The sequence below is a fragment of the Chiloscyllium punctatum genome, chromosome 1 (assembly GCF_047496795.1).
Source record: "Chiloscyllium punctatum isolate Juve2018m chromosome 1, sChiPun1.3, whole genome shotgun sequence".
NCBI lineage: Eukaryota > Metazoa > Chordata > Chondrichthyes > Orectolobiformes > Hemiscylliidae > Chiloscyllium > Chiloscyllium punctatum.
Window position 1 is genome coordinate 114,593,905 of NC_092739.1, and position 12,423 is coordinate 114,606,327.

Genomic DNA, 12,423 nt, shown 5'->3' on the forward strand with positions numbered 1-12,423 from the left:
AGCTACCCTCCAATCTACTGGAAATGTTCTAAAGTCAACAGAAGCTTGGAAAACGACAACCAACACATCCAATATTTCCAGATCCACTTCCTTAAAACTGGGATACAGATTATCAGGACCTGCGGATTTATCGGCTTTTAATCCCATCAGTTTCCCCAGCACTATTTCCCTGTATATTTTGATTTTCTTCAGTTCCTCTCTGTCACTAGATCGTGAGTTCCTCAATATTTTTGGGATGTTAGTTGTGTACTCCTTTGTGAGGGCAGAAGCAAAATATGCATTTAATCTGCCATCTCTACTCCCCATCCATTTCTTTAGATTCCCAACAGTGTGGAAACAGGCCCTTCGGCCCAACAAGTCCACACCGACTCTTCAAAGAGTAATCCATCTGCTTCTGACTAATGCATATAACACTATGGACAATTTAGCATGGCTAATTCACCTGACTTGCACATCTTTAGAATGTGGGAGAAAACCGGAGCACCCGGAGGAAACCCACACAGACACAGGGAGATTGTCACCCAAGGGTGGAATTGAACCTGGGACCCTGGTGCTGTGAGGCAGCAGTGCTAACCACTGAGCGAGCCACTGTGCCATCTGATTGCAAGGGACTTCCATTTGTCTCCACTAATCTTTTTCTCTTCACATACTTTAACAATGTTTGTATATTCCCCACAAGCTTATTCACATACTCTTATCTTCCCTTCTTAATTCCACCCTTTGTCTTCTTTTGTTGAAATTTAAACTACTCTCAACCCTCAGGGCTGCTGCTATTTTTGGTCAATTTGTAGGTTCCTTCCTTGGATCTCACTGTTTCTCCAATATCATTTGCTAGTCATGGTTGAGCCATCCTTCCCCTTTTGTTTTTGTGCCAGGAATAATCAATTGTTGCAATGCATCTTTGCACTCTAAATGTTTGCCATTGCCCATTCATTTATTGTCATCCCTTTAAATAACACTTCCCAATTCATAATAGCCAGCTTGCTCCTCATACCATCCTCTATTTACATCCAAAACCTTAGTCTCCGAATCAATGATGTCACTCTCCATCTTTTTTTGTAAATATATTTATTAGCAAGATTTTTTTTGACTTTACAAAAAGATAAAGTTATTGAAAGTATAACAAATAACAAACACCAGTACATTAAAGAAAAACACAAATTGCAATATAATCACTAAGCTACCCTATAATACAAAACAAAAAACTTAACACTGTGCAAAAAAAACACCAATAAATAAGTAACTAATAAGACAAAACAAAAGAACACACAAAATAGCAATGCTCGGCGCAAAGCTCTCAAACAAAATAATGGGAGCATTGCTTATATACCCGTATTAAGTCAGAAGTACCCCCTCCAGGGCCCAGGGCTCAGCAAAACTAACCATCCTGGTTAACTAAATGTCCCAGTTAAGATAGAGGACAAATCTGTATCCAAATAACTCAAAAAGGGCTACCATGTCGTATTTTTTTAAAAAGTCTGCAGTGTAAAAAGAATCCAAGGGAACGTGTTCCATAATTAATTTCTGCCACCCCAGCAAGCCCGGCAGGTTCTCAGACACCTAATTCACCGGAATACTCTTCCGTGCACAGTAAGTAATATTAAATAGTTTCTTCCTATGCCCATCTAAAGATGATAAATTCGGTAGACCTAGGAGAGATATCGGGTCAATTTTAACTTTGATCCTCAATACCCTTCCTGTTTCGCCTACCACAGCACTCCAACAAACATGAAGTCTATGGCATATCCAGAAGCAATGGGTAAAAGTACCTACGCTTATTTTACATTTGGGGCACATTGAAGATGCCCCTTTTTTAAATTCACCAGATGGTCCGGTGCCAGATGAACCCTGTGCAGAAAATAACTGCATAGCACATGTCCTATTACAGACTGAGATCTTTCGCAAGTTCTCCCATGTTTCAGAAGAGATCTCCACTCCTAGCTCTTGCTCCTAAACCTTCACATAACCAATTAATATCTTGCCAGGCCTGGCCACCCAGCAGGCGATAGAGGGTACTAACCAAGACGGTGCTTGTGGTATGTAGCAACAACCTCTATCAGGCATATAGGGCTTAGTGAGAAGCATAGTCTTCTGGATGAAATCCCTAACCTGAAAAAAATGGGAAAGATCTCTGCTGGGCAGAGATGTCAAAAGACATCATAACCTCCCCCTCAAACAAGTCTCCCAAACTGGAAACTCCTCTTGCCACCCACAGTTTGAACCCGGAGTCCATCATCCCTGGTCAGAACCCCAGCATATGAACGATAGGAACAAGTGAAGTAGTATTGGATAAGCAACCCTTACTCTGACGCATTGCCTTCCATGCCTTGACAGTACAAATAACAATAGGCTTCCATAACTGTCCTCATTTTACACATGAACAACTGATTAATAATTGGGCACTTTGCCTGGGAGGCCTCGATACCCAGGATAGTTGAGCCTGGATTGTTACCTGCCCAATCGGACACAAAAGACAGCAGAGAACTTAATGAAGACCTCCTGATGTCTGGGAATACAACTCCTTCCCATCCTTGAAACAACTGCAATTTACTAAGTTTGACGAGGGGCTGCCCACAATGCCAGACAAAGGAACTAAACCAACCCTCAAGTTTCCGCAGTGTTGACCTGGGAAACATTGTAGGGAGCCAACACAGGGGATAAAGCAGATGAGGAAGGACATTCATCTTAATGAGAGCTATTCAGCCAAACCGTGAAATTGGAAAAGCCTCCCACCTCTGGAGATCCCACCTAATATTGTTGAGCCAAGTGAGCAACGTTAGTCTGAAATAACACATCAAACACTAGGTATCAGAACCCTGCCCATGACCACTTAAAAGGAAACCTAGGGCCACCTTCAGCCTCTGGAACTTCCTTGAGGTTCCCCAAAGGCATTGCCTCCAGTTTTACAAAGTTGATCCTATATCCTGAAATAACCCCAAATGAATTAGTGCATTTTGTCAGATGGGGTACGGAGGTCATTGGGTTCAATAAAAGGACATCATCCGCACACAGCGTAATCTTGTGTGCCCTTGATCCCACTTCCGGAGTGGTTATGTGGACGTTCTGACAAATGGCCTCCGCCAGCGGCTCTATCACCAACATAAACAATAAATGGTGAAAGTGGGCAGCCTTGATGACTACCCCTACAAATCCTAAAATTCCCAGACTTCACCCTGTTGGTAATGACCACGGACAGAGGGTGGTGATATAAAACCTTCACCCACCTACCAAAGACTCCACCCAGCCCAAACTGCTCTAAGACATAAAAGAGATACGGTCATTCCACCCCATTAAAGGTTTTCTCTGCATCGAAGGAAATCACCAACCCCTGAAATTGATCGTTGCTGACAAACTTGGACCATATTCAGCAACCTTCTAATATTATTAGAAGACCAACAGCCCCTTATACAACATGTCTGGTCCTCTTTGACAATATAAGGCAAACCTTCTCCAATCTCAGTGCCAAGACCTTAGGCAGAATCTTGAAATCTGAATTTAATAGATAGATGGGCCTGTATAAGGCACAATCCTTAGGAAGCTTCCCCTTCATAAGAATGAGGGAAAAATTAGCTTCTCCCAAAGACGGGGGCAAGCATTCATGAATATAGGAGTAATTGTACATCTCTAACATCAGCCCTGACAGAATCCCTATAAACTCCTTATAAAACTCACCCAGGAGACAATCAGGGCCAGGCGCTTTCCCACTCCGAAGTTGCCTAGCTGCCTCCTGTATTTCCTGAACTGTCAAGTGGGCATTAAAGAGACAGGCCTGTTCCAAGGTTACCCCTGGGAGGTCCGGATTCTTAAAAAGGGCTTCCATTTTAGCCCACCTGTCCTCGCAACCTTCAAACCGATACAATTCAGAATAAAAACTCCGAAATGCCTCATTAATCCTTTTGGCAACATATGTAAGGAACCCAGCGCTGTCTCTAATTGCAGTAATGGATTGGTGAGCATGCTTTTTCCTAGTCGCTAGATACTTTCCTGGCCTATTCCCATATTCCAACAAGCTTTGTCGAACAAAAGCAAATTCTTTCTCTGCAGTTTGTATAAGTATTGAATTCAAGGCAACCCAGATGGCTGTGATCTGCTGTAGCTCAGTCACCAAAGGCCGTGCAAAATGTGCTGGCTCAGCAGCTTCCAATCACATCTCAAGTAGACGCTGTTGTTCCCCCTTCTGTCGTTTCCAGCGAGCCGAGTAGGAAATAGCTAATCCTCTAGCAAAAGGCCTTAGCTGTCTCCCATATCATAGACGGATTACTGGCCATGCCAGAGTTGATAGTCAAGAACTCTTGAAACTCCTTCAAAACGTATTCCACAAATTTGGAATCTTTAAGGAGAAAAAGGATCCAGACGCCAGTGCCGCAAACCTAGCCCCTCACTCTTTGCCTTAACCCCCAAATTTACCGCTATGTGATCAAAAATATCAATGTTCCCAATTTTACAACCCATAATTGAATCCAGAAGGGTCGAGAGAGCCAGAAAAAAAAAATCAATCCTCATGTGATATTTATGTGGGTTTGAAAAAAAAAGGTGAAGTCCCTTTCAGTAAGGTGAAGATATTGAGTCATAGAGATGTACAGCATGGAAACAAACCCTTTAGTCCAACTCGTCTATGCTGACCAGATATCCCAAACCAATCTATTCCCACCTGCCAGTACCTGGCCCATATCCCTCCATACCCTTCCTATTCATATACCCATCCAGATACCTTCTAAATGTTACAATTATACTAGCCTCCACCACTTCCTCTGGCAGCTTATTCCATATGCTTACCACCCTCTGCATGAAAAAACTGCCCTGTAGGTCTCTTTTATATCGTTCCCCTGGATGTAGGATTGCTCGCTGAGCTGGAAGATTCATTTTCAGACATTTTGTTTCCATACTAGGTAACATCTCCAGTAAGCCTCCGAATGATGTTACCTAATATGGTGATGAAAAGTCTGAAAATGAACCTTCTAGCTCAGTGAGCAAATCTACATCCACAACCTCAACCTGAGCTACAAATCTTCCCAAAACTCGCTAATATCTTTCCCCTCTCACCCTTAACCTATGCCCTCTAGTTCTGGACTCCCCCACCCCAGGGAAAATACTTTTTCCACTTATCCTATCCATGCCCCTCATGATTTCATAAACCTCTGTAAGGTCACCCCTCAGCCTCTGACACTCCAGGGAAAACAGCCCCAGCCTATTCAACCTCTCCCTTTTGCTCAAATCCTCCAACTCTGGCAACATCCTTGCAAATCTTTTCTGAACCCTTTCAAGTTTCACAACATCTTTCCAATAGGAAGGAGACCAGAATTCCATCTCCAAATATCCACCAGCCCCAACTCCTCACATACATCAGCAACCTGCTTGGCCTGTGAAGAGATAGTTGATGGCCCACTAGGCTTCCTGCCCACGATCAGATCCAAAAGGCAACTGAAATCCCCCCCCCCCCCCAATAATGTGCCATGTTCCAAAGGCACTCAACGTAGAAAAGGCACTAACCAAAAATTTGAGGGGATGCGCCAGAGGACAGTAAATACCATATACCATTTAAAATACCATATTTCTCCCCATGTATCAGGGCCTAAAGTATCACAATGCCACCCCTTGCTGATGTTTCACCTGCTCTAATAATGTGAATGGAAGATTTTTCCAGTTAAGTACCACCACTCCCCTAGTTTTAGTAGTAAAGGATGAAAAGAAAATCCGTTCATAAACCCCCTGTTGTAACTTCAGGTGTTCCGAATCGTCAAGATGGGTTTTCTGCAACAAAGCGATATCAACACGTCCCCTCTTCAGGCTGGAAACCACTTTTTCCTTTTAACAAACAAATGACTTCCCTTGATGTTCCATTTAACAAAACACTTAGCCATATCCCCTTTTAGAGGCCCTTGACCTCCCAGGAGGGTGAACCCTGCTTCCAATGCACCAAACACAAGTAAATAAAGACTCAGAGTTGCAGAATTGTGTACAAAAACTACTCTATCATAACTACAAACAACTACTGCTACCAAAAACCTACAAAGAAAACCAACTATAAAATCTTGATCGGGAGACTCACCCCCCCCCTTCCCATAGGGGGCAGTCACCTTACCCATCCCCTCCTTCACAGCTCCTTCAAGCCTAGTCTGTGCCCCAGCCTTAGGCAAAAAAAAACTAGAAAAGGGAGGTAATCCTTTAGTCAACAAAAAAAGACAAAGTCTGGATAAGCACTCCGCCCATCCCTGGCTACTTGTGATTAAAAAAAGAACAAAACAAAAAAGGAGACAACAGAGGACACCCACAAAATTTCCCATGATAAAATCAAGTTATAAAAATATAATAGGAACATGTTCCAAGATTTTTTTAAAAATTATTAGGGAAAGAGAAGAAAAAAGGGTGGAGAAAGGGAAAACACAGGGAGGAACGAAGAAAAGAGGATGAACATTAACCGTATTCTTCAGACCAATCGGCCTATTTTAAAGTGTCTACAAAGTTCTTAGTTTATATGTTTGACTCAGTGGATGAAGCGGAGTCCTCGAGGCTGAAACGGAGCACTGCAGGGTACCTCATGGAGTACTGGATACACAGGCTCCTTAGCCTTTTTTTAAACTTCATTGAAGGACTTCCTCTTTCAAATTACATCTGCCAAGAAATCCTCGAAAAACACAATTTTGCCCATTGTGCAGCAGTGCCTGTGGCTCTTTTCCCAGTGACCTGAAGGCTTTGGTCACTTTTTGCTTGTCCGTGTATGTGTACAAGTACACAAGGATTGGGCGGGGGTGCTGTGCCAGCCCAGACCTTTGCACTGCGATCCGATAGGCCCTTTTAAACTGCAGCCAGTTGGACTCGATTTGAAGGTTCAGGAACAGCGGCAGCCAGTTTTCAAAGAAGCTGACTGGCTGTCCACCTTCTTTACTGTCCAGGAGCCCGACAATCCAAAGATTTGCCCTCCAACCTCAATTTTCAAGGTCGTCAACCTGGTCTCGTAAGACCGCACTTCCCACTCCAGAACCTGGACTTGATCGCCGCTTCTGAGGCCTTGGTTCAACCCTCCACCCCTCCATCCACTCCCCAAGGCCCTGGATGTCCCGTTCATATTTCTTCAGCATGGACGTGACGGGTTGAACCTGTGCACGGATCTCCTCAATCACAGCCCCAACCTTCGAGGTAAGTCTCAGCATCACCGCTGCCAATTCCTGAGAGTCTGTCAGGCCCCCCCCCCGGGTGTTCACGAGAGACTGCTGCTGCGGCCTCTGGTGTGCCCGGTGCTGCAGGCGTGTCCCCTCCCTGCTGCTGTTTGTTCGCAACCTTTTCCTTTCAACATCCTTCCCACTCCCAAATATTAACAATATATGTTCTGCAATGGTTTAAACTAATAATTCCTCCACATAAGTTGGCCAGGAATGGCAAAGAAAACACCAATGTGCCTTGGCTGTTAGGCAGAGCCATCCACGGCAGTTCTACAGAATCGCTGCCATCTTGCAGAGTCTCTTCACTCTCCATCTTAAATGAAGAATTCTACTACATTATGGTCACTCTTCCCCATGGGGCTTCAACAGCTATATTGACAATTATTCACAATACCCAAACTAGGGCAGCTTATCATCTACTTGGTTCCAGAGAACCATCTCGTACACACTCCAGGTATTCCTCCTGTATGGTATTGTTACTGTTCACTCTAGTAAACACTTGTATCATTAAACAGTTTATCAATATGGCACTTTTATATAGTTTAGACAACCTTTTTTGCTGACACAATCAAAATTAACACACTTGGTAATTAGTAATTTAGATGTAACATAAATACTTAGAAAGCAAGTCATGTCCTGCATTTAATGCATTGATATTTGTGGGTTACAGACCACACCATAATTTATCTTAGTTAGTAGTTCCTCAACAGTATTAGACTCACCAGCTTGATAATATGCTTCTGCAGCAGTAGGTTGTGGCTGAGCTGCAGCAGCAGGTTGTTGGTAGTATTGTTTGCTGTCATAGGCGATAGCTGGCGCTGTGGAACGCACATATGTATAGGTATCCTAAATTGAAAATAAGTGATCAATTGAAATCACTGGATAGATTATTAAGTCATAGTTGGGATAACGGAGGATAAGTGAAATGAAAGGTATATGCTGAACTAAATTTGCATTTATTACTTTCATGCAGGTACCCTTCTCCAGTGCAGGTTCTTTTTATTGGTCAATTTTGATTGCATCATTACAAAACTCAAATGCAGAGGATCAACTTATGCATTCCAAAACAGGATCCAAACTTAAAACATACACAAAGTGATATTAATTAATTGCCTGCAGAAATAAATTACAAAACAACTTTACAAATTGGTGCATGTATGGAATGAGCTGCCAGAGGAAGTGGTAGATGCTGGTACAGTTACAACATTTAAAAGGCATCTGGATGGGTATATGAATAGGAAGGGATTAGAGGGGTAAGTGCTAAGTTCTAGCAAATGGGACTAGATTAGGTTAGGATATCTGGTTGGCATGGACGAGTTGAAGCAAAGGGTCTGTTTCTATGCTGTACATCTGTGACTATGACTCTAACTGCACTGTACATTAAAGGCTACTGTTCAAATGAGTATTTAATGGTCATTAGATCCTGGTTTTGAATCTGGAGCATAAAATAATTATAACTCAGAATACTGTTACATTTGAGAGATTTTTTTTAAAAAGACAAAGTAATGGCAACATGAGGAATTAAGATTGATCACAGGAACTAATTTGGCCTAATCTAACTATCGCTATGCTAGTGCCACTGCTACATCTGAAGTCATTTACCCTTCCTACTCTTTCCTCATTACTTTGCATAGCTGTCTTTTTAAAGCATTTAACCAGTTTTCTTAAATACATAGTCTTATTCTGATGCTAAACCATACCTTATTCTGACACTCCTTGTATAAATTATTGTATATAAGTTCTTCAGATAAATTTAGGTCCCCTTGCAACATTTCTTCAACCAATTACAAGTTTGTTTAGAAACATTCAGTTTTAAAACTATTAAATTACTCTTTGATGGAAATATTTTTGTAGCTTTGTGATGAAGCTTTTGGAACATAAATCGGTAGGCTCATGATCAATAAGTCATGAGTTTGGGTTTACAAAAAACCCACAAGACATTTAATTATTTGAAAATTGCTACATGCTGTTAATGACTTTTGCTCATCGCTTCTCTGTCAACATTTGCCTGGATGTGCGAAGAAGATAGCAGAAAAAAACCCAAAAGATATCTCTGCATCAAACAAATACTGTTCCAAACAATGAATTAAATACTTAAAAGTTAAGCCATACCTGATAATTTTGTGATGTGACTGGTGGTGGTGGTGGAGGGGCTTCTTGTTGTCGCTGTGTGTATCCATAATCTGCTGCAGTATGTGCTGTTTGATATCCTCCATATGCTGCTGTGGCGGCGGCAGCAGCAGCAGCAGCGGCAGCAGCTGCAGGAACAGGTCTGGCTGCTGTAGCAGCAGCTGCAGGAGCATATGCTGCTGTCACAGCATGTGCAGCTACTGGGGCCTGATGGACTGTGTAGCTGCCAGCTGTGGTTGGATGAGAGTATGCAATGCCAGTGGCCGGCTGTTGGCTATCACAAAAACAAAAGCACATTTTCAATGCATGGAAAACGCAAAATCTTTCAAATAATTGTGCAGCAACAAGTTCATAAAGTCAAAACAGTTTTTTTTATTAAATGCAATTAAGAGTTTGATGATGATATTTTAAGTGCAGAAAATTATTTTAACCTGTTTTACAAGATGTTATTTTTAAAATTTATTACATCGAGCTTCATACTTTAGAAGATATGCTCAAAGCTAATACTATCCCCTGTATTTTAGGCTGTTAATGCGGGAAACAACTGCAACATTTGTTCCAGGTCATGAAGAACTGAAGTTTCTTTCAAGGCAAGAGATAATTAATAGGAGAAAGTGAGGACTGCAGATGCTGTAGATCAGAGTTGAAAAAAGTGTGGCACTGGGAAAGCACAGCAGGTAAGGCATTTTGGGCATAAGCTGATGAAGAGCTTATGCACGAAATGTTCATTCTCCTGCTCCTTGGATGCTGCCTGACTTGCTGTGCCTTTCCAATGCCGCACTTTTCGACGAGAGAGATAATTAATGGTGGATATAGCAATCTGTTTTTGCCATTTAAATGAAAATGAGCTGAGAGGTGAAAGTAAGTGCTTGTGCATAGTTCTGGAGTACACAGTCCACATAAACTACTGCATTAGGAGTGACCAGAAAGAGGCACCTTAATAGGAGAATAGTTGCACTTGCACATTTGTTTGTTAACTTTTTCATATCAGTATTGTTGGATTTGTAGAGAAGCAGGTAAGAGGAGATAAAGGATCTGAAATCTACAAACTAAGTTAGCATCTGATTGAGATCAGTTAGTCTCTGAAATGAACTACACCCTTCCTTGCTGGAATATATCCCACTCACGAAAATTTTATTATATACCACAGCTCTTTAGATTTGCATAAACTGGCTGAGGCAAATTTGAACAGTCCAGAGAGCAGATGTAAGACCATGCTTAAGCCAGATGGCACAATTGTCAGCAAATGTGTTTTCGTGATTATCTGCAATATAAGAAATTTAGTTCAGCAATGGATTTACACCGTTTGGTTGCTTTAGTAAACTAAGCTAGCTAGTCAATCATGAACAGTGCCTGAACTACACACCAACATGGCTCAAATTTCACGTTATCAAGTTACAACAGAAAATTCAGTTATAAACAAAAAAACTGCGGATGTTGGAAATGAAACAAAAATCTAAACTGTTGGAGAAACTCAGTAGTTTTGGCAACATCTGTGGAGAAAAGCTGAGTTAACATTTCAGATCCAGTGATTATTCTTCAGATCTAATAGAAGCTAGAAAAAGGTGATACATATGAAGACGGGGTAGGAGAGGAGAGGAGTAAGCGATAGTTGGAGAGGGAGAGAAAAGCAGTTCGGCAAAAGGATGGCTAATGGTAAGCCAGGAGAGTAAGAAAACATGATAATGGGGACCATAAGGTGATGAAAATTCATTGGCAGCCCATGTCATGACAAGGCCTCGGATGTTAGGGTGAGTAAAGGATATGAAGGTGATATTCTGGCCCTAAAATTATTGAACTCTATATGGAGTCCTAAAGGCTGCAAGCGGAAAATGAGAAACTGTACTTCCAGCTTAGGCCAGGCCTTGTTGAAGCACAGCAGCAGGCTGGAGACAGAGTGTTGTCCAGGGAAAAGGTTAACAAACAAATATGCAAGTGCAATTATTGTCCCATGAAGGTAGCTTTTCCTGGTCACTCCTAATGCAACACTTTATATGGACTGTCTTATGGTGATCAGACGACTTTTCATTTAAATGAAAAAAATACACTGATGTACCCACTAGTAATTTTGGGTGTAAAAGTGGCAGGCACCTGGAATTTCGGACAGAACGAAGGTGTTCCAAGAACGAGAGGTGATCTCATTCAAAACCACTAGTATATAGGCTGACTCACTTCCCTACCAAAAGTGGCTTGCCCGTCAGAGGACAGGGAGCAAATGCATCTTTGTATGTGTTTGTGCTTGGCTGGAGAAACATGTGTCATGGTTAAGAATGGATTATGCCTGTGGACGATAGGGAGAGGAAGCGAGAGCAAGAGCAAGGCAGGAACAGATGTCTTGGTGGGGAAGGGAAATGGAGAAAATGAAGAAAGATGTGACGAGGAGCCTGGTTGGAGAAAAACCTGCAAGTATAGGAGGGAAAGCTATTTCAGCAGATAGGGTTTCTCACTGAAAAATAAAGCACTTGCCCTCCCACTACATTTTTAAGAGGGGTTCCGGACAAGAACACTGAACACTTGGGCCATGCTCAGTATATTAAAAAACGGATTTAAAAAGCTTCACAGCTGCGAGAACCTGGTTAGAGATTGCTCTGTTGGAGCCAGCAAGTCCAAACATTTTGCTTCTGATCTCACCAAGGGTCACAAAACTTGGTAAGTCCTGGTTTAGAATCAAGGGACATGGTCTCATTAATGGGGAGGCCATTTACACTGTGATGAGAAGGAACTTCTTCAGAGGATGGTGCATCATTGAAGCTCTTAATTTTCGCCCCTCCTCCACTTCAAGAATTCTGGTAGCTCCAAACTGTCACCTTGCCTCACCCCCACCCAGTGTCCAAATATCATCTCATCCTAGCATTCCTATCCAAGATCCTTGAACAAGTCAACATCTCCCAGCAACAACGATAATACAAAACTCTCTCTTCAAACCCTAACATACATCAAAACCATCAGAGACATAATGGCAAACTGAATTAATTGTCATGATATCTTCTCCCTCCCTATTCTCTTCCATGATTCCTACTAATTCCACCACAGCCAATTTCCAAGAATGTTTCTCTTCTCTCATCTGCACCATTTACCAAGAGATTGCAGCACAACAGAAGGACAATCAGCCCATCAAAGCATCCCTGCAATA

General features: G+C 42.1%; 1 protein-coding gene across 3 annotated transcripts in view; it reads right to left on the reverse strand.

Annotated features, from left to right (window-relative positions):
* Window positions 1–12,423, reverse strand: part of zfr (zinc finger RNA binding protein) — a 96,228-nt gene that overhangs the window by 65,313 nt on the left and 18,492 nt on the right. For all 3 annotated transcript variants that reach the window (XM_072572616.1, XM_072572606.1, XM_072572626.1), the window contains 2 exons: window positions 9,273–9,564; window positions 7,883–8,006 (listed from right to left, as the gene is read on the reverse strand). In XM_072572616.1, the coding sequence (XP_072428717.1) occupies window positions 7,883–8,006; window positions 9,273–9,564 (416 nt within the window). The remainder of the gene's footprint in view (window positions 1–7,882; window positions 8,007–9,272; window positions 9,565–12,423) is intronic.